The 24,640-nt window shown below is 39.5% G+C and overlaps 2 protein-coding genes across 4 annotated transcripts in view; one reads left to right on the plus strand and one right to left on the minus strand.

Annotated features, from left to right (window-relative positions):
* Positions 1–4,288: 4,288 nt before the first annotated feature.
* parp16 (poly (ADP-ribose) polymerase family, member 16) lies at positions 4,289–15,644 on the minus strand. The gene is made up of 6 exons (XM_067971412.1): positions 15,260–15,644; positions 11,836–11,973; positions 10,260–10,466; positions 9,298–9,469; positions 8,342–8,486; positions 4,289–7,007 (listed from the first exon to the last, which is right to left on the minus strand). Exons 1-6 carry the CDS (start codon positions 15,443–15,445, stop codon positions 6,863–6,865), a joined length of 993 nt encoding a protein of 330 aa, XP_067827513.1. The 5' UTR covers positions 15,446–15,644; the 3' UTR covers positions 4,289–6,862.
* Positions 15,645–19,753: 4,109 nt separating this feature from the next.
* LOC137301783 (uncharacterized) overlaps positions 19,754–24,640 on the plus strand; it is a 73,444-nt gene continuing 68,557 nt past the window's right edge. Inside the window, exons 1-3 of one of the 3 annotated variants that reach the window (XM_067971415.1) lie at positions 19,754–19,801; positions 21,162–21,225; positions 21,441–22,447. In XM_067971415.1, coding sequence (XP_067827516.1) covers positions 21,700–22,447 — 748 coding nt within the window. In that variant the 5' untranslated portion in view covers positions 19,754–19,801; positions 21,162–21,225; positions 21,441–21,699. Of the gene's footprint in view, positions 19,916–21,161; positions 21,226–21,440; positions 22,448–24,640 lie in introns of all 3 variants that reach the window. The other 2 variants (XM_067971413.1, XM_067971414.1) reach the window with 2 other exon arrangements.

Below are 24,640 nucleotides of genomic sequence, written 5' to 3' on the forward strand. Positions count from 1 at the left end.
TCGCAATCTTGTAGCAATGCTTTGCCCAGATTGCTTTTTTGCATACTGTGTTATCTTTTTATACAGTTTTAATAAAGGCTAATAATACCTTGCTATAGAAGACCTCAGGCCTCTATTATTGAAAATTACCCACAGGCATATGATGCTGACACATTTTAGTATAAAATTATCCTATCAAGGTCTCTCAGAGGCAAAATACAGGCATATTGCACTATGGCTGTCACCAGTGTATGCTTCTGTGCCATTTTAACCTGCACTGCAGTCTGTATCTCAATTAGTGTGCACTGTTCTACATTAGTTCTTATTGTCTGCACAAATGCTGTGACTGGTGCAATGAAAAAGAAACACAAATCTTTCTGTTTATATCCATAAAAGAACTCTTATCCATGTAACAAGCCTTCTGCATATCCTTGGGTTCCGTTGGGTGACCAAGCTGGTTATCTATCTTTTAGTATTTTAAAGAATTGGCTAAACATATTTAATAACATTAAATAAAAATGTAAAATATTTTCACACAGGACATCAGTTTCACACTTTCATGTAGGAGCAATCTTACAAAGAATTTCTAGTGGCGTATGTTCCACTCAGCCAATTAAAAGCATCTTGAAGTATCAATGGGTCCTTGCAAATGTCACTCATCCCAAATATGACCTTCTCATTCCGCCCCTTATCCCAGGTATATTAATCTACATTTACAATGGCCAACAGTTATGCACCACCTCTGAAAGTCAGCAGGCAGGTCCAATAGCCAGTCTCCAGCTGCCAACTCTGCTCTGACCTTCAATTTTTGCTGAAATGTGCCTTCCTTGAACAAAATGAATGTAATTTTACAGTTAAAACAAAATGAAAATGCGATCATAGAAATTTCAATACTGAAGAAAGCCATTCGGCCTGACCATTGTATGTTCCACATTTACTGTATTAATATGTATTATTTTACATTTTGGCACATTAAATGTCTCTAACATTCCTTAGTGTGTCAGCTTGGCTCAGCTGGCAACACTTTTGGCTTGGGGCCCATACCAGAACTTGTCCTCATAATCTAGGCTAACACTTGAGGGCACTACTGAGGAAGTGCTGCACTGTCAGAGGTGCCATCATTCAGAGACATTAAATATAGATCCTGTTTGCCTGCTCGGATGAACATTAAAGATGCCATATCACTATTCAAAAAAAGAGCACGGAGTTCTCTTGATGTCCTGGCCAACAATGCGCCCTCAGTGAAGACCAGAAAAAAAACCAGATTAACTGGTCACTCAGCTTGTTGTTTGTTGCATGACTGGGTCAGAATGACTGCCGTGCTTGCCTATAATAAAAACATCCTTTAAAAACACCTATTGTTTATCCAAGAATAAGAGGTGTATCTGATTTGTCTAAAGAAGCTGGTGGATTCCAACTAACTGGAAGAAATCTTGAAGGCAGCATTTAGTGAGGGGTATACGAAACCCTTATGGATGGATTCCAGTTCTCTCGTACTACAGTTCTCTCGTACTAATATTGTGCCGTTTCGTATTTTCCCCGTTTGAGAATTATTTTTTAAATTGTAAATAAACGTAACCACAAATTAACTTCTACAAAGTGAGATTGGCTGAATGACAGATTCAGCAGGCATCCTATGTATTCTCCAGTAAGCAATTTACCATGAGCAGGATTAATTGTTAGATCTAGGCTAGACTAATTTGGTGAACCAGAGATCAAAAACATAGATTTCGATTCATAGGATGTGCAGTCTACTTATGGAAGCTGTCATCAAGTCACTTACAGAAGAAAATATGTCTAAAAAGCACAAGCTGTGTAACCGTGCCCTTCTCTGTGTTATTTATCAATATTATGAACCAGAGTGTCCAAAACAGGCCTTTGTGGAACTGCATTAGTCCCATGATTCAGCCTGGTCTATCTATTGAATGTTTACTATTGTATAAAAAGATGCACAACTGCAAAAACTAATTATTTTTGCAAAATGATCTCATTACTGAAGTCCACATTTTTTCCATAGAAAAAAATTGAAACTACATTCTTGTAACTCATTCAGCAAGAAAACTAAGATTATAAACTGCAGAAAATAATCAAGCAGCTGGTACTTTCTTGGATGTGAAGTGCTTTAGGACATCTTGAGGTCGTGAAAGGCACTACATAAACGCAAGTTGTTCTTTTTTTACCATTTAACAAATAAAATAAGGACTTTGTGATAAATCGTGGAGTTTGCAACATTTTCTTCTTATAGAGTGATCAACACACGGAATTAATTTTCAGGTAGAATAGTGGAGGCAAAAACCCTGGAATCATTTAAGGAACAGTTGAATTCTGTGATAGGACGACTGTAGGGTCTTTCTGAATGGATCTCGTAGTTCAACTTAATTTCTGATTTTAGATAATAGACAATTAGTGCTCGTGTTCAATCCTCTCAACAGTTCAGCCATTTAGTGAGTTAAGTAGAGATTGTTCATGTGTAAGTGCAAACATAGTCCTAGAATGTTGGTAAGTTGTATAGGTGATGGATAAATATATATATTATATATATGGGACAGTTCAGCTTTCATCTCCCAATTTCAGCTGATCATATTTAGCATTGTGTATTCTTGTTGTTTATATTAAATTCAGGCTAATTTTCTATCCATAGAGCTAGGCACCAATTTCATATGAATTATTTGGTGGGAGGGGGGAGAAAGAAGGGTGAAGAACAAAGAGAAGGAACACCAGGTTACAAATAGAACATGAAATAAAAATGAGATAGAGTATGGATAGCTTGATAGTCAGGTGTATGAGACACAGGAACAAGGATGTGCACCCAAGTATCAGCCACATCGTATTGAAAGCCAGGCAAACTGTTGCTCACTTTTCAGATAAAGTACAGAGACAGTGACAGTAACAGAACAACTGACAGATAAGTGGCAGTGCCAGTCATATTGACAAGCAAGCAATAATTAGTAGTGACAGCTAGCAACAGTAGTGACAGCTAGAGACCATTACAAATGCAGTAATCATGACTAATAGAGACTGCAAAAATGACAGTACCAGTGACTCCCCAGTTTAAGTGATATTGAAATCACTCAACACACACCAGGGCGACTAAGGATATCAGGCAATCACAGGCAAATATGAATTAAACCTAAGGCACACCAAGTTAAAATCAATATTTTCTAACATGTACAATAAGATTAGTGTTATCTCCATGTAACAAACCATTTCTTGTGCAAAATACACTAGAACATTCCCAAGTAGATGATGTGTCTCTGACAGGTTGCATGTTGTAAACAATTTTACAACAAGTTATAGTCCAGCAATTTTATTTGAAATTCACAAGCTTTCGGAGGCTTCCTCCTTCACCTGAGGAAGGAGGAAGCCTCCGAAAGCTTGTGAATTTCAAATAAAATTGCTGGACTATAACTTGGTGTTATAAAATTGTTTACAATTGTCAACCCCAGTCCATCACCGGCATCTCCACATCAAGGTTGCATGTTGTAATGAATAGTGTATCTTGTAGTGTAACTTAACTTCTGATTTTAGGTCATGGACAATTAGTGCTCACGATAAATCCTCTCAACAGTTCAGCCATTTATGAATTAAGTAGAGTTTGTTCATGTGTAAATGTAAACATAGCTTTAGAACGTTGAGAAGCTGTATAGGTGATGAACAGATATATACCCCACAGGAGACTGGTGAGCTATATGGAGATAGAATTACATAAAATTTACAGCACAGAAACAGGCCATTCGGCCCAACTGGTCTGTGTCGGATAGTGAACAGATAAGTCATATTGCAATAAATTTCCTGCAGGCCACTATGAAAGGAAATGGCATATTTAAAAAATATTGTACTGAGACATAATCTTGATGAAACACACACAGGTGTGCAGTATTTAATTACTGCAATTATTATGGGAATGTGACTAGGCAGGATGTAGTTCTGCTGCACTATCCACGCTTATAACATTGGTGTCATGGTAAAACAGCACTACAATCATTAGCATGTGCAGTTAAATCATTATGCATATTATCCAAGTTGACGTACACTGAAAGAGAAACGGAATCTTGAAAATAAGATGGGCCCCATGATGCTAAAGAATGGTTGGAATTCAAACCTTTTAAATTATGTTCAAATGTGCTGTGTAATTGCATAGCTAGAAGTTAAAATTGTAGGAGGTAGCTCCAAATCTGGAGGTTGAAAATACATATGGATCATTACATGTTACTGCCTGAACACAATGCAGGACCACACAGGTGGAAATTCCAGCCACTACGCACTTTCCAAAGGTAGTGAAAGAATGTAAATTCACTATAAACAAATATAAGTAACAACAGTCTTTATTGGTCATTTCTTCTCCATCCTCTCACCATGGCAAAAATATTTTAGCATTTTATTAAAGCATAAAATTATGAGAAAGACCAACATGATGAGACTTATTCCCACAGGAGAAAAGATTGAGGAGGCATGATCCAGTTCTTCAAAATGCTAATTGTAATATAAACAGGTTATTTAACTTAAAACTGTGATCACACAACTTGAGGACACTCATTCCATAGAGTAGTAGATCTAGGGGATGGATTCCCATCAAGTGACCTGTAGCACACAGACTGCAGCGAGTAAGCACTGAACAAAGACCAAGCATCTCCCCAAATCAGACAGGAAGTTGTCACTGAGCTATTCTAATGCAATTCCGCAGCAGCCGCCTGAAGAACAGTATTGGTAAATGTGGGGAGCACCTCACCCAAGGCACATAGTTTGGGAAATCAGAATGGGAGAAAGCGGGGAAAAATGGAAAGTGACATACCCTCAATAGAAAAATACAGGGGATATCTGGTGAAGCACAAAATTGAAACGTGGGCATTCATGATCAAATATTCAATGCAGCACTATTGCTCCACTCCTGTTGGGACCACGGGAATACTGGTCAGGCTCGAGTAATCTATATTATTGTAATCCTCCAACTGGGGCTAGGAAACAGGAAAATTCTTCTCTTCACTGCCCTCATGAGATTAAATCAATTACTGCACTTTCCCCATTCTATACTTCTTTATATTCTTACACTAATAGAAAAGGTATGTGAAAGTAAGTTTAAGGGCTACTGGATATGGTCCCATTTTTAATTAGTGCAGAAAGGTAAGTAAGAGTATAGCCTTCCATCGCAACTCACAATACACAGAGCCAACACAAATATGTTTTTTTAAATAACGACTGACTATTGTTTCAAATACTTAGAATCTTTAAAGATATACTATCAAGCATCCTAAAACCAAAATGAGCTCCCCCTTACCAATGTGAACTGGTTTTGATTGAAGTAAAAATGGTAAAGAAATTTAAGTAACAATTTCCCTTTAAACAAATTAGACACAAAATTTGATCTACCAAAGTCACAACATTGAAATTACATCAGTTTCAAGGAATATCCAGCTGGTAACCAAATATTACGAAATAGAAAGTGATCTATTCCGAGGTAAACTGGAACCACAATAAAACAAGCAGATTAAAACTCCAAGTGGGCACTGAATGAATAGCACAATCTGCTATTACTTTTTGGGAGTACTCAGTTCTATTAGAATAACGTTAGTGTGGTCAAATAGGACAAAATCTAAAATCTAAAAGTTTTAGAAATTTACAGGCTAGGAATACTCATGACTCATGGTATTATTTCCTGGCCTAAATATCTCACAAAGCAAATCCCATCACTGAGGTGTCTCTACGGATAATATATATATTATATAAATATTTCCCACAAGTATACAATTTGGGTTACAAGAGTGGGTTATAATATTGAAGTCATAAAAGTTGCAGGTATTGCTCGGCTGAAGTCACTTCAGTAATCCAAGGAATAATAAATTTACCTTATAACCTGAAAACTGCCCTCTATATCTGTTTTATTAAACCCTTGGGTTAATACTTACATTAAAAGCAAGAAAGCCTTTTCTGCATTTTATGCAGGCTGCAGCTTATGCTTTGAGATATTACTGGGCAAGTTGCTGTTCTACAGCTTGCTAACATCAAACTCCACATAACATTTCAGTCCAAGCATATAAAAATGCATAATAATACAGTATAAAATTATTCACTGTACATACTTTTTGTTCATAGCCCTTGTTCACTGCCTAAGGATCTCATCATGGAATTTTTGGAAAGGAATGCAGGGAGAATAAACAGTGAGTCTGTTAAAGTGGAAATTGCTGATGTTTTGATGCCAAATATTCATCATATTTTACACTTATTGTAAAGAACATTTAAATAGGCATCTCAACACACTTGGAGAATCATCTGCGAATAGGATTTGCATCACAGTACTAGGAACTATTAAAGTTCTTCTAATACCCTTAGCCTACTTTTGGTTCATTTCAGGGCACAGTGATTTCTGCACTCCGATGGCTGCCAAGGTCAGAATTTAAAAATTGACAGTAATGTATAAACTCTCAATGCAGTGGTTTCAGCTGCCCCATGCACTGGAAACCCGAGTCAAGAGGCTGCATTGGAGATTTCTCTTCCATGTTAAGCTCTGGCTAATTGGTGGGGATAATGCAAAAGGCACATGATTCTATGCCTGCACCATGATTAGCACAGGGGTGAACACTGCTGCCTGATGCAAAATTGGATCCAAAACAGTTCCATTCTCTAGTCAGTCATCACCCTTGAGCAACACAAAAGCACACACTCTATTCAGAACTAAATACAAACATAAAACAGCTGGAGTAGAACAGTATAGGAACCCCAAAATCAGCAAAACATTCTTGGCACAGTTTTGTCTATAGTTTTTGTAAATTAAATTATTATTGGTCCAGACTGGTGCCTTTCTGTAACAGTGGTATCTAAGGCATCAGGTAAGTATTGTAGTGCATGTCAAAGTTTTGGTCAGGTAAACAACACTGCAGCAACAAACTCATCGCTTTGATTCAAGAAATCGATTCCAGTAATACTGGAAAGCTGGCGAGTTACAGGCACCAATGACTATCAGGAGCAACAAATACATCATCATCATGACTACAAAACGATGCTGGGAGATCCAGGATGGCTGCTTTGTGGGTCTGTAACATTAAACAGAAAACAATTATAATGCAGCTCACTAAAGGCAGGATAGGAAATAGTTACACATTACAAAGACAGTGTGTTTCTAACCATTGACCCTTTCTAAAGAACAACGACAAGTTCTCATTTTCAAGAAAGAACCTTAAAATTTGACAACAAGTGAATTAAAAGCAAATCCAGAAACAGACAAGAGGTTGTGAAAATGTGAAATGCATTGCCTCAGAAAGCCATAGATACAGAATCAATTGAAGTGTTTAAAACAGAGATAGGCACTTACTTGGAAAATAAGGCTATTAATGGATATAGAGAAAGGATAGGAATTGGGGAACAAAAAAAATAACTAACAGAATGATAGAGCAGGTTCTCAATCTTCAGGCGCCTGAAAGTCATTACCTTCACAAATGCCGAGAAACACTCTTCCCATGATGGACTGTGTTAGTGTGCCAAAGGTAGTTAAAATATCATTCGCACCACCTACTGTACAGTACCACCTACTGTCCATTGCCACACTCAGCCTCCACTTTTCCCCTCCCCCATCTTCCTTACAACATTAACGAAACTCCCACCAATGATCCAGCACACCTTTGGTGTTCCTGAGATTTGTAAAACACACAACGCTATTGCTTCCTAACCTCCCTCACCAATATCCAGTTAGCTGAGCCCTTATGAAACAAACGCAGCCCTGGTGTGAACACTCAAGCTAAGCCCATCTATGCCTTACTTTGGCATAAATATTCTATAAAAATATTAGTAAATCAAATCAATGATAAATGGCTGACTGAACTTCTCAAAGTAAGCAAATGCCCCTGTTTAGACAAGTGTTCTATGTTATTGAGGACGATAAAATTAACAAACACATCAAAATAGCTATGTTTTTAATCAATTGAAATGGGCACTCTACACGGTGTGGTATATTTTGCACCGCTTGCTAATGTTAGCGTTGGTATTAAGTGCAAACATTAGTGAAAATATACCCCCAGTCAGTGCTCACATGACAGAAGCAATCAGTGTTTTGACACTCAATCCTTTCACAAAGCTCCTGCAGATACTGATATTTTTAAACTGTACATAAGAGTTGGTTAGGATCAACCAAAATGTCTCCACAAAGTTTGTCAGACAGGAGTGAAGCCTAAAAGAGCCCATCCCCAAACCCCAGATTAGCCATTTGCCCACTGCCATTCAATTTGATCTGTACAAAACAGAAAAGCCTGTTTAATTCAATGTATTTAACACCAAATTTAAAAACTAGCTCTAGAATGAGCACAATGATTAGTCAGAGGACTGTATAAATACTCTGGAAAATTTACAAAAATCTATCAGAAGTTGAATTTACCTTCTTCGGTGGAGTTTCTCAGAATAAATAAGCAGATATTTAACTCTTAGGAGCTGGTTGTTTGTGACCACAAAATATTTTTGTGGAACATCCCCACCTTCGCTGTTTTTCACCCTCGCTCTTCGTCGGTCTATGCCACCAGGGTCTGGAATTAAGCTAGCAACATTCACTTACAAGCATTGGAGAATGTACAAAAACAGATAATTTACTTAAGAAATGAGAAAATCAATAGGTTTTTAAAGTGTAAATGTATCATGCATCACTGAGCCCAGGAGCTTCAAGTCTCTCAGTGTCACTAAAACTTGGGGCTGATATTAATTCTATAGGTGCAGCCTCGGGAGTGGTTTAGAGCAGTATACAGGCTTAAGACTATGTATAGGGTTGGCTTTTAAAATTTATATATTCAGGGAATCCCTTTCAAGGGAAAATTTGGTTTGCCTCAACATCTACGTGTCAGGAGACAATCAACATAGCAACAGGAGTAGGCCATTCAGCCCCTCAAGCCTGTTCCGCCATTCAATTAGATCATGGCTGATCTGTGCCTCAACTCCATTTACCCGCCTTTGTTCCATATCCCTTAATACCCTTACCTAACAGTTTTGAATTTTTCAATTGACCTAGCCTCAAAAGCTTTTTGAGGGAGAGAGTTCCAGATTTCCACTCCCCTTTGTGTGAAGAGCTTCCTGACATCACCCCTGAACGACTTAGCTCTAATTTTAAGGTTATGCCCCCTTGTTCTGGACTCTCCCACCAGAGGAAATAGTTTCTCTCTTATCTACCCTTTAATCATCTTAAACACCTCAACTAGATTACCCCTTAATCTTCTATACTCAATTATTGATAGCTTGATGAAAGCAAGCACAGATACAAAAGCAGGAATTTCCTGTACAGGTACAACAGTCACGGCTTCTTCTTGTTGACAAACTATTTATCCTAAGATTAGAAATAAATGATACCTTTCCCTTTAACTTGGCATTTAACATCTGGATGGTCAATTATCTCACAAACTGCAACACAGCTAAGCACAGGTCCCAGAATGCTCTGATGCCAGCCGTTACCATGGGGACTGTAGAGAAGAGCCAAACTCAGGTCACTGGTAAGGTATGTTCCTTCCCCAAAGAGAGAAGTCTATGAAGAGAAGAACAATATTTGAACATACACAAACCTTCAGCACAAGTGAACAAAGCTAAAATAGCACCTTTCTGTCCTTTTGCAAATTTTTTTTTAAGTAATTAGTGTCAAAAGGGTGAAGGCACATGGGATTAGGACTGCTGCTCATGTGGAGGGTAAACACCAACATGGACTGGTTGGACCAAACGACCTGTTTCCGTGTTGTAATTTCTATGTAATTCTATGTTCCTTTACTGATGTAATCAGTATTTATTTCTTACCAATTTTAAGGCCTAGGGTAAGCAAGAAGATTAATGGTTGAATATACCAGGTGGAGAGGATGTCAGAGAGATGGTGCAATATGGGAACGAGTAAGAGAGAAAGTGAGACTGAGGTCAAGCCAGGAAGGACCTTGGAGGGGTGGTGGGTGGGGCGCTGGGCCAGGGAGAAATGTGGGAGGTGAGTGTTGGGGTCTTCCTGGGATTAATAGGGCTTTGGGGCAGCTGGGCTGTAGCAACAGATGGGAGTACTCGCTGAGTGGGTTGCAAAGCCCAGGAGTACTTCGGGGGTGAGGTAGAGGAGAATGGGGATGGTGTCGAGGAGTAGTCAAGTAGGAGCATCAATTAGCAACGCTAAAGCTGCTGCTTGAACCCATCCTAATTATTTTTTGTTATAAAAGGAGATTTAATGTTCCAAATCAGTGATGTTTAAGATCTCACAGAGCCTATAATGATGGAATGCTCCTTTAAATAAGTAATGTTTGAAACCATGTTATTCCACGCATGAAAAAGAAATGTGAATTTCTGACCTTGTTTAGATGACACTGTAAACCACTATGAATTATAGAATAAAAATTCTCAAGCCGGCTCCCGTGAAATGCATAGATGAGATCTCGGTCTCCTTTGGTTTCCTCAAACTTGGCATTCATCTGATCGCAATAAACTATCTCAAACAGGAAGTCCGGGGTAGCAGCAGAGGATGTTGTGAACCCAATGAGTTCCTGGATTTCTTCATACTAGAACACAAATAAGATCTCCTGTAAAAATTACTGTTGCAAAAATATCATGAATACTGGGGGGGTATCGGGGTGAGATAAGTAACATTTTATTTCTCCCCTTCCTGGTCTGCACTCTGCACCTCCCTGACAAAGTGTAAAACCTGCAAACTTACCACGTGGGAAATCATCAGCTTCAATCACTAACTTACCACTCTGGAGTACAGATGCTCCTCTGAGAAGATGCATTTCCTGCCAATACAGCAAAGTACAACCCCCTTCCACAAAAACCATGTGGACAAAACATGTGTGGGCCATGTTCCAGTCAAAACAGGTAATGTACAGACTAACAAGGGTTTTCTTCCATCTGACTGGCCCCCAAAATTTACATAGCAAATGACCCAAATCCACAAGATCCCTCACTAGTTCTATGCCAATTCTAATTCTAATTCTTTTATTCAGTTGAATAAATAGAGCAAACACAGGGGTATCAACAAATGCAGCCATCAATAAGATTATCGATCCAGTACATTAATGAAAATTCTTTTGACATGTCAAAATGCCAGCAGCAGGATCTCAATTTCTAGTTAAAAATCAACAGAGAATTAAAACACGTACAAGGGATGAGTGAAATACCCCAGTGCTATTCTACAAAATCAAAACTAAATCTAAAAGGAATTCTGCAGCAAGTCACAGTTCCATTCAAACAAACAGGATGGCTACACCCATACGCCAGGATTCACCAATACTTCTGCAATTGTAACTCCATCATGTGCCTCTCTAAACAGCATACTGTGCACATCACTGTGCACTGTAACTGAAATGTGTATAGGGTGATGTCAAAAAGCACTTCTTTACACAAAGGGTAGTGGAAATCTGGAACTCTCTCCCTCAAAAAGCTGTTGAAGCTCGGTCAATTGAAAATTTTATAGATTTTTGTTAGGCAAGGGTTACGGAACCAAGGCGGATAGATGGAGCTAAGATACAGATCAGCCATGATCTAACTGAATGGAGGAAAAGGCTCCTGGGGCTGAATGGCCTACTCCTGTTCCTATAAGCTCTTGTGACTCAGTAGTTCTACAGACATATTTTAGTGACATGCAGGTTATGCCCTGTAGACATTTGAGAAAAAGACATTACACGCTTGCAAGATTATTCTGTGATTCCTGGTGCAATAAAATTTCCTTTGTTGTCCAGGATACCCAGGTACCCATCACTGCAGCAAAGTATCTGAGGCAAACAGCTGCCATTATAACTGAGTGCCAATTATAGACATTCTTTACTGTAGGAAATTGCAATATATTTGTTTTTTAATTTCACATACATGCAAAACTGTCTAACAGCTAGTTGAAAGTTTTGAATAAAGCAATCAAAAACAAGGAGTTCTTACCCCCTCTTTTCCCAAACTTTTGATGGTTAGATTTTTTGACAAACAGACCCAGCTTAGAAGTTCTAAGGTTCTTTTGTGTGGGATTGTTCCAGAGTGTAGCAGCTGTTTTAAATTTGGCAGATTCTGGGCATCAGCAAGCTGTAAGGAGACAAAATCTGTCAGTATAAAAACATACCACATAGTATGCTGCACAGTTCCTTTAATATTCTACACAACTACGAGCTTAGAGATTAACTATTTAATAGCAGAGAAATCACTACCATACCTACTGTACACCTTACCCAACATACTTGAATACTACATAATAACAATATCATCAGCTGTACAACCTCATTGTCATCTGCACATCACTACCTAGATCACATAGTGTACAATATTAATTCTACTTCACTGAGACCCTGTGATATAAATTATCAGCATCTGCTATTCCATACTATCATGTAATGTATAACATTATCTGCTGGCACATCGCCATCTACTATCGAAGCTCAGTAACACCTACAACAATTTGCATTTATATAGCGCCTTTGACATAGTAAAAACATCCCGATGCACTTCATAGGAATGTTATCAGACAAAATTTGACACCGAACCACATAGAGAAATATTAGGACAGGTGACCAAAAGCTTGGTCAAAGAAGTAGGTTTTAAGGAGGGTCTTAAAAGGAGGAGAGGTAGAGATATTTAGGGAGAGAATTCCAGAACTTAGGGGCTAGGCAACTGAAGCACGGCCGACATAGGTGGATCAATGAAAATCTGGGATGCACAAGAGGCCAGAATTGGAGGAGTGCAGAGATCATGGAGGGATTTGAACACAAGGATGATAATTTTAAAATGAATGGTATCACTAATACCATGCGCTGTAGAACACAAGATAGATACACAGGAGGAAGCTCACATGGCCCAATTAAACTCCTCTATCCAAAATAAAAAAAAACTACATTCTCCCCATCACGTTATCTAACTGACTCTTGATTGAGTTTAAATTTTTCACCTCCTCTAACCTACTTTGAAGGCCATTCCCAGTGTTGATCATTCTTTGTGTGAAGTTCTTCCTGACATTTGTCCTAACTTTCCCTTTCACCAGTTTATGGTATGCCCTTTTGTCCCGGTATCGTGACATACCTTGAATTAGTGCTCCAGATTAAATGCCAATTAATATCTTTTCACTCCTACAAGGTCCCTGCTCAGTTGTCACCTTTCAAGGCAAAAGAGACCCAGCTTTTCAATCTTTCTTTATAACCGAATCCTTTGACACTAGGGATTGGCCCCGTGGCCCCTCTCTACACTGTCTCCATAGTTCGAATGCTCCCCTTACGGTGGCCATAATTGAATACAGTACTCAAGGTGCGGACTGACTGGGGCACGGTACAGTTTTAGCATGACCATCTTCTAACTCATGTTCAACTGATCTAGCAGTATAATTAAGCATTTTATTCACCCTATGGTCTATAGCAATTTGATATGTTAAGTGCCAAATCTATTACATCTAGTTTACTTACTGCTTCATCTTTACGTATTTCTACACCATCTATAACATTCTTGTGACATCCATTTTATTCTGCCAATTTGTGGTACCTTGCACTTATCTGTATTGAACTTCATCTGCCAGTGATTTACCCAACTACAGGTTTTATCTATCTCTTTTTACGGATTCCTTTCTGCTTTATCTATCTCAATAGCTGCCCTTGTTTATTAACATCTGTGTACTTGATCACTTTGCTTTGGGATCCTGTATCAGTCTTTCTTGTAAATTAGGAACAGCAATGAACTCTGTGGCATTCCAATCAGTACTTCTCTCCAACATTGTTGCCCCAAGTTCTCGCTACCATCTGTCCTGCGGCCAATTCCAAGATTTTACGTTGGGATTCCCACTGCTTTCAGCTTCACTAGCCTTTCACAAGAAACTTTATCAAATACTTTTTGGAAATCTAAATACACCATGTCATATTCACAGTCCTACAATCCACCTTATATATCACCCTACACAAAGCACTTTATTTAACTCTCTTCCCTTCCCCCAAGTGAAACATCTTTGTAAAACATGCCTTAAGTTTACCCTCCAAATGAAGTGTCTCCCTGTATAAAATGGTTTATATTTACCCTACAAGAGCAACACCTCCCTGCATAATTTTCCTTATACTTAATGAATGCAATGTGTAACTATAACATGCCTAATATTTAACCAGAGAGTAACATCTCCTTGTATAATAAGCCTTAATGTTACCCTCCGAGAGAAGTGTCTTCTTGTATAAAGGGTTTATGTTTATCCTGAATCCAACGTTTCACTTTAAATCATGCCTTATATTTACCCTCCGCACGTAACATCTCCCTGTATAATTTACCTCTGAAGATCCTCTTCTATGGCACACTTTCATACAGTTCCTAAGAAACAAGTTATCAGGTTCTTTGACTATTACAGCAGTCATTTCTCACCAACCCTGCTGTAATTGATACTGAGGAATCTATTTGCAATGTGGCTTTTTTCATTAAAAAATTACTTCAAACCAAACATGAAGCAATAAAATACAGCACTGAAAATGTTAAAACTCAAAACTTAGCAAGATGTCAAATTACTACTTGTCCTGAAATTAGATAAAACTATCACATGGCTTATTCATTTATTCTCAATTTCTCAAGTTGTAGCCAGCCTACAAATTCTCCAACTGGTCCTTGCACGGTTCTGCAAGGTGGAGATTCAGTTTCTGCAGCTACTCATTTTTAAAAAACAAATACTGGTTTCCAAACATTTCAATGTGCACCTGGAGACATGAAGTCAGTGAAAACAAGAGTGGATTTTTTTTAAAATCCTTATGCTGAGATGTTTGAATGTCCATCACCCAAACATGCCAATGATAAGTCTAGTGGAATAAATCAAGTCTGTGCCACAACCTGATTCTCCAATCCTGTTTCTTAAATGGCAGCAGGGTTTTGCCTCCACTAAACTATCTGGATGTGGAGATGCCGGTGATGGACTGGGGTGTGCAAATGTAAGGAATCTTACAACACCAGGTTATAGTCCAACAGTTTTATTTGAAAATCACAAGCTTTCGGAGGCTTTCTCCTTCGTGATTTTCAAATAAAACTGTTGGACTATAACCTGGTGTTGTAAGATTCCTTACAATTAAACTATCTGGAATTCCATTCCATCTGTTGATCACTCCTGCCTTTTTTCCCCCTTATTTGAACCTGTATCTTCTCAAAATCCAATTTAAAGCAATATTCCAGATTTATCTTTCCCACTGCCGTAACTATCTTGGACACCTTTAAAAGATCACCTCTCAGTCGCTTTCTTTCCAGACTGAAAGGCTCAAGTATCTCCTCCTAACTCAGATCCCCCCCCCCCCGGACATGATCACACCGCTGAATTGACAGATCGCCAACCCATCACTTTGGTCCCGGGGCCTGAGCCCCAAACACTCACTAATTCATCGAAGTCCTTGTTTTCCCCGCTGAAGTAAACGGACGGGAAGGGCCTGAGCACCGAGTCCCGCCGGTAGCTCTGCAGGGCGGATATAAAGAGGCTGCACTTGAGGTCGGCGGCCAGCAGGTCTCTTCTCAGGCTTTCTTCCATCGCCTCCCCGAGCCCCCAGCCGCCGTCGCCTTCCATACTTCCCCCGGGAAGACGTGAAGCTTCACACCACCAGCATCGAGCAACTAGGCCGCATCCGTGCTTCGACCTCCGTAACCAAGCACCGTTCCGGTTCCGGGTTAGGATTCTCTCCACAGCCACCAGTAACCATGGTTACAATTCAGAAGCAAATCCCATTACTGCACAATAATGATTCCAACAAAATAATTCGTTTGATACAAGAAGAACGGACAAATCTTCACTTAACCCTCAGACTGCCAGCAGGTCTAGAGAAATTGCAGGTTCCCTCAGCCAGTCATGCTTTAAAAATACTCAGCTCATGCCCAGTGACAGTGAAACAAACACTAGTACTACAGTAATAAAACTACTCAAATATCAGGATTAGCTCTTTATATTGATCCTAGACTACAAAAATAAACCCTGTCTTCCCTTTCCCCTCATCTCTCTTACAAGTCTGTCTCTCCTAGTTGTACTATTCTTATTTTACTTTTACTGTTACTCCTTCTGATTAATCTTAAATGGGGTTAACTTCCAAATCCACACAGGTTTGCTCTTGTGATTTATCTTTGATAGGCTGAAAACCAGGGCCAATGGCCAGTTTTTCAGTAAACTGAATGCCAAAAATTAAAGATTGATGTGGACAAATCTTTGATGCTACCAGATTAATCATTTATGAGCAAAAATGTGCGAATTCAGAAAGGGCTGCTATTGGACATATTATCTTGTCAGTGGTTCCTGGAATCTAATTACACCCAGACCAGATAATTCTTCTGTGGAATGGTAAGGGCTAATAGTGCTGATTAAAGGTTTGGTTTAAAGTTATGTGACATCATAAGGTATTACCAGAGCTATCAACATTGGGCAAAAGCTTTGTTTGAGATTTTCAGTTGTGAGTCAGCCATCTACCTGAGATTCCATTTCATGCCAAAAAGATGAACATCGTTAAAATCAGAAAGCTGCATCCTCTACATGTGCTGCAGGTAGTGGCCTGTACTTGCTTTGATCCGTGTTCAAGTCATTGATTTATTTCTGTTATCATTAGAGTGACCTAGTCATGTCTCTTGATAACAGTGGTAACATGCACACTTATAGTGGGAGGCTAAAAAGCAGCACTCCAGACATATAATTGAGTATGCATATGTGGATCTCTGCTTTATCCAACTGTACATTAATATATGCAAGCAACAAAAATGTAGCTTCTGTTTGTATCATAATGAAAATACAGACTCTTTTCGCTTGCACAAAGGATACTGGATAGCTCCAACAAAAAAATGAAAAAGAAAGCACCTAAGTTTGCAATCGGAAGGGGAGAGTGTGGGAGATTGCAATCTCAGATATGGAGTGCAAGAGCTGGTAAGCTTGCCTTATCTCTAACCTCCCCAGCTGCCCATGCTGCTGTTTCACATTACACTGCATCATACATTTTCAAAAAAATTGCTCTGAATTGGTCTTCCCATAGTTCAGACAAGAGGTGTGTGTACATTGTGTGAGGGTGATGGGGGGAGGGGGAAGATATTATTCACAATTCCTAATCTAAGGACACTGGAAAACTAAATGGTATACATATTATTTAATCCACAGTACTTGCTGCAGACTACGTGTTTGCCTTATCTTAGCAAGGCACATGCATCAGGCTCCATTCACTAAAATATTATTTGCAAAAACATTCAATTTGCTACTCTCAATACAGCCTAAAGGGCCTTAATTTGGAAGACTACATATGGCTTAACCCCATCTTTGCTCACACTTTTTTCTTCACTCATGATGGAGGAGAGTAGTGCTGCTCTTTAGTACATTTGATGTAATACATCACAAGAAGAAAAAGGCTAATTGGTCATAACATGCAATCCAACTTACATATCTTGTCGTACACATTTACACATTGGCAAACCTGACACATTACGTTCTAAATAGATAGCTCATTTAACAACCATGTAATACATCCCTGTTTACACACATTACACAAAGTCTAGAAATTATAATCACCTATTTTCCTAGGCTCACAACTCAAGCTATCAAACTATTCCACAGATCAGAGAAGGCAGTAAAATCATGGACTCTATCTAATGGTTAAAGTTACAAGAAAAAGGTGAGTTGAAAACCACGTCTTCAGTTATATTCTGGTTTCTTCCTGAAGACGTTGCTTTATAAAGATGTGAACATATAAGTCTATCAATCAATCTTTTCTGAAGAAGCTATTTCCCCACTGTTCACTCTTCCAAGGCCCATCACTTTGGTTACAATCAGAAATAGAACAATTTCCAGCCAAGCATTCACTCACTCATACTGTAAAATAAAGAAATACGAAATTCATAATAGTTTTTGAGAATTAAATTGCAAGTTATTAATGTGAAACGGTAGAAAGAAATGATACATTACAAAAGTGACCATGAAGCTATCGGAGTGTAGTAAAAAAATACAACTCGTTCACTAATATCCTTTAGGGAAGGAAACCTGCATGCCTTACCATATCTGGCCTATATGTGACTTCAGTCCCACGCCAATGTGGTTGACCCTTAACTGCCCTCTGAAGTGGCCTAGCAAGCCACATAGTTGTATCAAACTCTGAGCAACTAGGCATTGGCAATAAATGCCAGCCTTGCCAGTGATGCCCTCATCCCGAGAATTAATTTTTAAAATGCAGTTATTAACTGCAGTCCCACAGACACTGAAATTTATATTTCTTACAATATTGTGTCTTCCATTATCTTTATGAGTTATGTAGGCTCCATAGGATGCTATGCAAAAGTGTGATAATGCAAAGACATTTCAGATTGGAAGAGGAAGCAAATGCACTGTAGTTTAAGGAATATTGACAATGGAAAGAAAAATATAAGTGGTCCTTTCTCTTGAGAGAAAGAGAAGAAAGCAGAAATGCTCACAAATATTTTGTTCACCAAAAAGGAATAAAATACATAGGGAAATAGCTAACAGTAGGGCAAATCATTTAGAAATTGGAAATAGTAATGATTATCTGGATGCAAAGAGAATATTATTTACCACCAAGGGGAAGAATGATGCTGTCAAGCATAGGCTGAGCCAGATTTGTTCTCTTATCTTAGGAACATATCTGGCTGATGCAATTATTTCCAGCAACTGTGAGAACTGCGATTCCTTTCAGCAGTACAAGGTAATCAGGTTTAATATTCGTCCTTGTACCTGAATCTTCTACAGAATTCCCAGGATCAGATGGAATGAAAATATGAAGAAATACCCCCCCACCCCCCATAAATAAGAGATCATTGAGGTTTCAACTCAGTGTCTTGAATGGTCTGAAAATTGGCCAACAGATTACAGCTATCCAGTCTGATGTGGAGATGCCGGTGATGGACTGGGGTTGTACAAATGTAAGGAATCTTACAGTCTGCACAGAGAGCCCTGTGTATGTCGTCCTTCCTCAGAAGATCTACCACCATATTCTGCATTACTGCCACATTTTGCACAAGTGTGATCTGATATTGGTGACACAATGCCAGACATGGAGGGTGCCCAAAGAATGTAAGGTCAATTTACACAACCACCCCATTTTATTGACAGACCATTGAAAGAATTGGATTACCACTCACACAGATTGAATTCCAGTCAATTTACATTTCAACTGCCTTTTGTATAGGTCTATAGATGATTCCAGTCCCGGTGAGACACATACCATTGTGAGACATGAAAGCAGGATCTATAAATAGATCCTACTTCTCTCTTGACAACCTGACTCCAAAGGCTCGCACTCAGTACGTGCAAGTCGTGCAATTATCAAAGCAATCCTGTCTTTAAAGAGCATCTTTCTCACCAATCCTGTCTTTAAAGAGCATCTTTCTCACCAATCCTGTCTTTAAAGAGCATCTTTCTCACCAAGACTGTCTTTAAAGGGTTGAAATTATTTGAAGCTATGGGGGGTTTTTTTGGCGGGGGGGGGGGGGGCTCCTTCCTTCTATGCATTTCACACCAGTCCGATAACTGAGTGGCTTCCTCTTTTTCATTATAAAATCTCACTCTTGCTGAAGGCAGGGGGTATATCAGTGTATATTTTTTTGGAGGGGTGGGGGGGGGGGGGTGCTAAAGGAAGTGTTGTAAGAAGTTCCTAAAGCTTTCTGACTGTGTCTCCAAGCTGCTGTTGGGGAGGGGAGGGAATCTCAAGATTATTCCTCCTGCCACATTTGGACAGAAAATCTTCAGCGTCCCCAACCCCAATTTTATTCCCCTCTCCTGCAGTCTCTGCATCTCTCCTTCCTGACTGTGATTGACAGCGGCGTTCGGACCCCGGGCGGTTTCCAATAGCAACCGGTGAGGCTCTCTGTGTCGCGCGTGCGCTTGCTGCAGCTCTGCTGACTCCAGGACCGGTTTCTGTTTTTCTTCTCCGAAGTACGGAGGCAGACGGTGGGTCCCCTGAAGTTGTAAAGTGGTCCGAGAAGGGGGAATTGAGAAGAATGCAGTGAGTGCCATTTGCCAGTCCCTGTTTTAGGTTGACGGGGGAATAAGAAAGGCTGGCAGGTATGAAGAGCAAGAATGAAAGTTTAAATTCTGGGCAGAACAAGGTTAAAGTCACGAATCAGAAATGGCTTAGTAAAGCTCGAAGCTAAAAGTCATTTAGTAGTACTTCACACTAAAAGCTGTTGGAATTATGGAACAAACAGTCTCACACTTGGCTGAAGCATTCAACAAAAATAAATCAACAGGTTCCTGGTTCAACACAGAGTTACTTGATGCTGAAGGAGCGAGGAGATAAAAATGACCCGGGTAGACCTTTTACATCAATCAAAATAATTGGGTGGGCCGAAGAAATGGACTGCTATTTTTTCAGTGCTTTTTGGCAGGAGTACCTAGAAATTGTATACGTATGTGTAATATAAGTTTGGAAGATAATGCGACAAGAAGGCAAGGAGTTTTGTAGGTTCTTTTGGGTTTGATGTAGGTTGTGACACATATTGTATGTAAACTGAATAGGGATTTTAATTCTGACCTTACCAGATCCTGACCTGCCATCCCCCATTTACCTGAGGAATAAGCCTCACTTACACCAGTGGGTGAAAATCACAACAATGAATTCTCATCATCGTGTTTTTGACGCTATAAAGTCACAACATCAAAGTCTCCCCGTCTTGCACCCTTTAAGTAGCACTTGAATGAGCTGCTGTCAGTTCCCCCCCCCCCCCCCAGTTGCTGAACAGGTTGTCACATCTTCTAATCTCAGTGTTGAAGAATTCTACATGTATGTATTCCTAAAAGCCATTTTTAAAGTTGTATTTTATTTTTACTGCTGAAAGCAATGCTTTTTGGTTACCCAGATAAGTGTTCTAAGTCTGATATCATAAAGGTAATGAGACAACATCTGCAAAGCTGTTTGGCTTTATCAGCAAAAGGGGGAGTTGAATTCTGAAAAATCTTCAATTAATTATGATGTTTTGTCCAAGTCAAAGGATGACAGTCTCTTTCAGAGTACCAAAATTGTGAATTAAGCGAAGAATGATGAATGAGGAAGAAAGTAATGATGCCTACTTGTAGGATCTTCTTTCTCCTTCAAATTTAGTCATCCACCACAAAGAAAATTCCATGCCTCCTGCCATTTTCTTTGCTAGGTATCATGTAGATATTAAGAAAAAACTATTTTATATTATTTCCAGTTTCTGAAAATAAGTGGGAGAGTCCGATAGAGTATTACCATGATGTGATAGAATCTAAAATGTCTTGATGTTATTTTGGCCGTAATTCTTTTTCTCTTTCCTTTTTCTGGGGGCAGCATGGACATACTCCTGAGGTTTACGTAAGATGATTTCAGTTGAAAGATGAACAAGGCCCCACAGGTAACGAATCTTACTTTCTATGGGCACATGGAGGTCCAATTAACACAATATTCAGCCTAATTGCAAGGGCACATGAAAGTGTATGTGCCGCAACCTATGTCTAATAAACTTTTCTCCTCCTGATGCCTTGTTGATTGCCCAAGGATAGCACTTCTGACTTTCCAGTTTTATTTGTGGGTTTTTATTCTTAACAGAATATCTGTTTATTTTATCAGGAACACCCAAGAGCTGCTTATGTTTATTGCACGTTCTCCCCCAATCCACAGAGGACTTTATTCGTACATTCAGGTAGCAAATGAAATCACTGAAGCTTCACACAGTTCACAGTCCAAAACTGAGGATGAGAATGTTGGAAATGGTATCAGAAAGGATTTAATAGACAGCTGGCACTTTGTGGCACCACACCCAGGTGCACTGTGCAAATGCAGACTAGGAAACCTGGAAGATGAAACAATTTGGTGATACGCAATTCAAATGTACATAGAGATTCCATTCAGAAATATTACCAAACCCAAATGCTTTGCTTTACAATCCAAAATGAGTGGTATTACCATCAACCCTGATCACAATGTAAGGAGATCTTCAATGCAGACAGACAGTGGGGTTATCTCAGATTCATCTGACAACAAGTTTGAGCCACGTTCAAGCAGCCCGAAAGAGCTTGAAAAAATAAAATATACAGGTGGGACTGAAGTGGAAAGGGCACACAGCTCCAGAGCTAGCCAACGTGGAGATTACTCTGATCAACAGATAAATGAAGGAAAATCTGCAGAGGGGAAAAGCCCTGGAGTTGGACTGGATATCACACGTAGTTTATCTACTCCGAGGCTTTTAATAGTCTGTAATAAAGTTAAACGTTGCTCTGATATTACAGGTGTATCGTGGCCACACGTGACTGTGGTGAATTATACATATGAGTCCTCTACACTGGATTCTATTTCAGCACAGGTTGCTGGGGCTTTAAATGGAAAGAAAGTCAAATCGGTCGCCTTCATTTTTCATAATCAGCAAGATGCGATTCCTATCTGTGGTGCTGGAGAGACTCAGACACTTACACCAATTTCTCTCCATGAGCATTTGGCTCTGCGCAGATTTTTTAATAATATTGTGACCAGCCACTTGGATGTGGAGAAATCAACGGCCAGCATGGACTTCCTGGGCTGTACCGCCCTAGTGACTGCAGACCTGGAGGCAGTCCAGAGAGAACTGGAGACTCTGACAGGTATATTGTAGATATATTTATGTTGGACATTCTAATATTATACTTGTCATTTACATATAAGAAATTATTTTTTGTCCTCAGAATTGGAGGAACGCAGAGTTCTCAGAGCATTGTAGGGCTGGAAGAGATTACAGAGGAAGGGAGGGCCGAGGCCATGGAGGAATTTGAACGCCGGGATGAGAATTTTAAATTTGAGACATTGCAGGGAGTCAATGTAGGTCAGCGAGTACAGGGGTGATGGGTGAACAGGACTTGGTGTGAGTCAGGATACAGACAATAGAGCTTTGGATGAGCTGAAGTTTACAAAGGGTAGAAGGTGGGAGGCTGGACAGGAGATCAATGGAACAGTCGAGTCTGAAGGTAGCCTTGGCAAAACTCATGAAGCCAGTCATTCCTTCAGTCTGTGAGTATATGTAGTGTGCTGTCTGTCAGCACAGAGCCTGACTAGCACAAGGTAAATCAGATGAATTTCTTCTCTAAGAGTCACCTCGCTATTATTATAATGAATCACTGGGTTATATCCCATTGTTAACATTAATGATTGAGACATTTGAGTTATGTGCTGAAATTGTCATCAGAGTTGATTAGTTCATATATCTGGCACCTGTGATTGGAGCTACTTCTCTGATGATTGGTGCTATTGATTGGTATCCTGCTGTTCCACTGCTGCTTCAAGTCTGGGGTAATACTTTTCCCCCTGCATTTCATTGTGCATTATCTCTTTATGTACCTGAGCTTTCATTCACGTATGAACCTTCCAATGTAGTTTGGTCTGACTAAATAAGCAAATAGCCCTTTCTGTCGTGGCACAAATTTCTTGATTGTTGGATTAGTCTGACTGAAGTTTGGTGCATTTCCTGTTTTAATTCCTCCAGCCTCCTCTCCAGTTCTCGTTTCCATCTGTAGTTCCACGCATTGCTCATCTGGCTTTGTCTGCAGGTCACTGTCACATGTCTCATTATCTTTATACGCCTACAGCTCTGGGCGACTTAGCTTGCCATCTGGTGCATTAGCTTCCCTAGTTACAGCAGCAGATGGAGTTCGGATCTTGACTCTCTCCCTCTTTTATCCAAAAACATCCATGAGATTGGGTAGGGTTTGGAGCCGCTTGCCACCTAGGGCTCCTCCATAGCAGTTTCTGTGTTCAATCCCCATCAACCACAGCTGCTTACCTTCAACCCTTTCGCTGAAGGAACTCTCATTATTAAAGCCACTCATCATGTTCTGGCTGAACATCCCACTTCTGACACCAAAATTATAACACCGTAAGTTCTGTTCGAGCGGTATGTAAACAAAGACACAAGTGAGCAAAGCTTTACAAAACGCAAGTTAGATGATTGCAAAATTCAAGACTCTCATTCCAGCAATTCTCTCCTGCTGCTTATGATCTGCCAGCTTTACTAATCTGACTACTGGGTTTTATATATTCTGGGGTCAGAGCTTCCCAGCATTTAGTCGCCTGTGCAAGCAGGAGAATCACACAAATATTTACACTGAGGAATCTTTTAATTATTTACCTGGATTATCAGAACTCAGGGGCAATAATTAACTCAAACATTCTGTAAAGGAAATAACTAACCAATTTTTAGCAAACCAGCTATTAATGTTTCCCTCAACTGTGAAAAACTCCCCATAATATGGAGCTCGTTATAATATTAATTGTATTATTGTATGCAGAGAAGTGTTCGGCTTCTAAATTAAATTCTCTCTACTCAGACTCCTCACAAGTCTTTGACAACAAAATTAAGGGTGCACTTAGACTGCAAAGTGGTTTAACCTTGCACTGACATGCTGTTGTAGTGTAAATGATGTAGCCTATATCCAGTGCTGGAGCCCCACCTAACACTGGAATGAACTGAAGTGAGACTCCCTGAGCGATGGAGTCTTGACTCTGGTTTGTTTTGGAGTCAGTTCTGGCCATAGGACTCGATTTTAGTGTCAGTGGGGTTTTAAACTTTGCTGCAATGCTAAACTTGTGGGGTGTGAAGGCAACATGATTGGTTTGTTTGTTTAATATGGCAGAGTTTTGAAAGCTAGCGAGATAATTGATCAGCAGTTATACAATTTCCCCCTACTAAAGCTGTAAAGTGATTGCCCTAATATATATTTATTACTCAATTAATTTTTATCATTTACAAATGTAGTTCTCAGTTGATTAGTATTAGTTAAATGGCCAGGATGGCACAGCTAAGT

Source organism: Heptranchias perlo, chromosome 34, assembly GCF_035084215.1.
Source record: "Heptranchias perlo isolate sHepPer1 chromosome 34, sHepPer1.hap1, whole genome shotgun sequence".
Taxonomy (NCBI): domain Eukaryota; kingdom Metazoa; phylum Chordata; class Chondrichthyes; order Hexanchiformes; family Hexanchidae; genus Heptranchias; species Heptranchias perlo.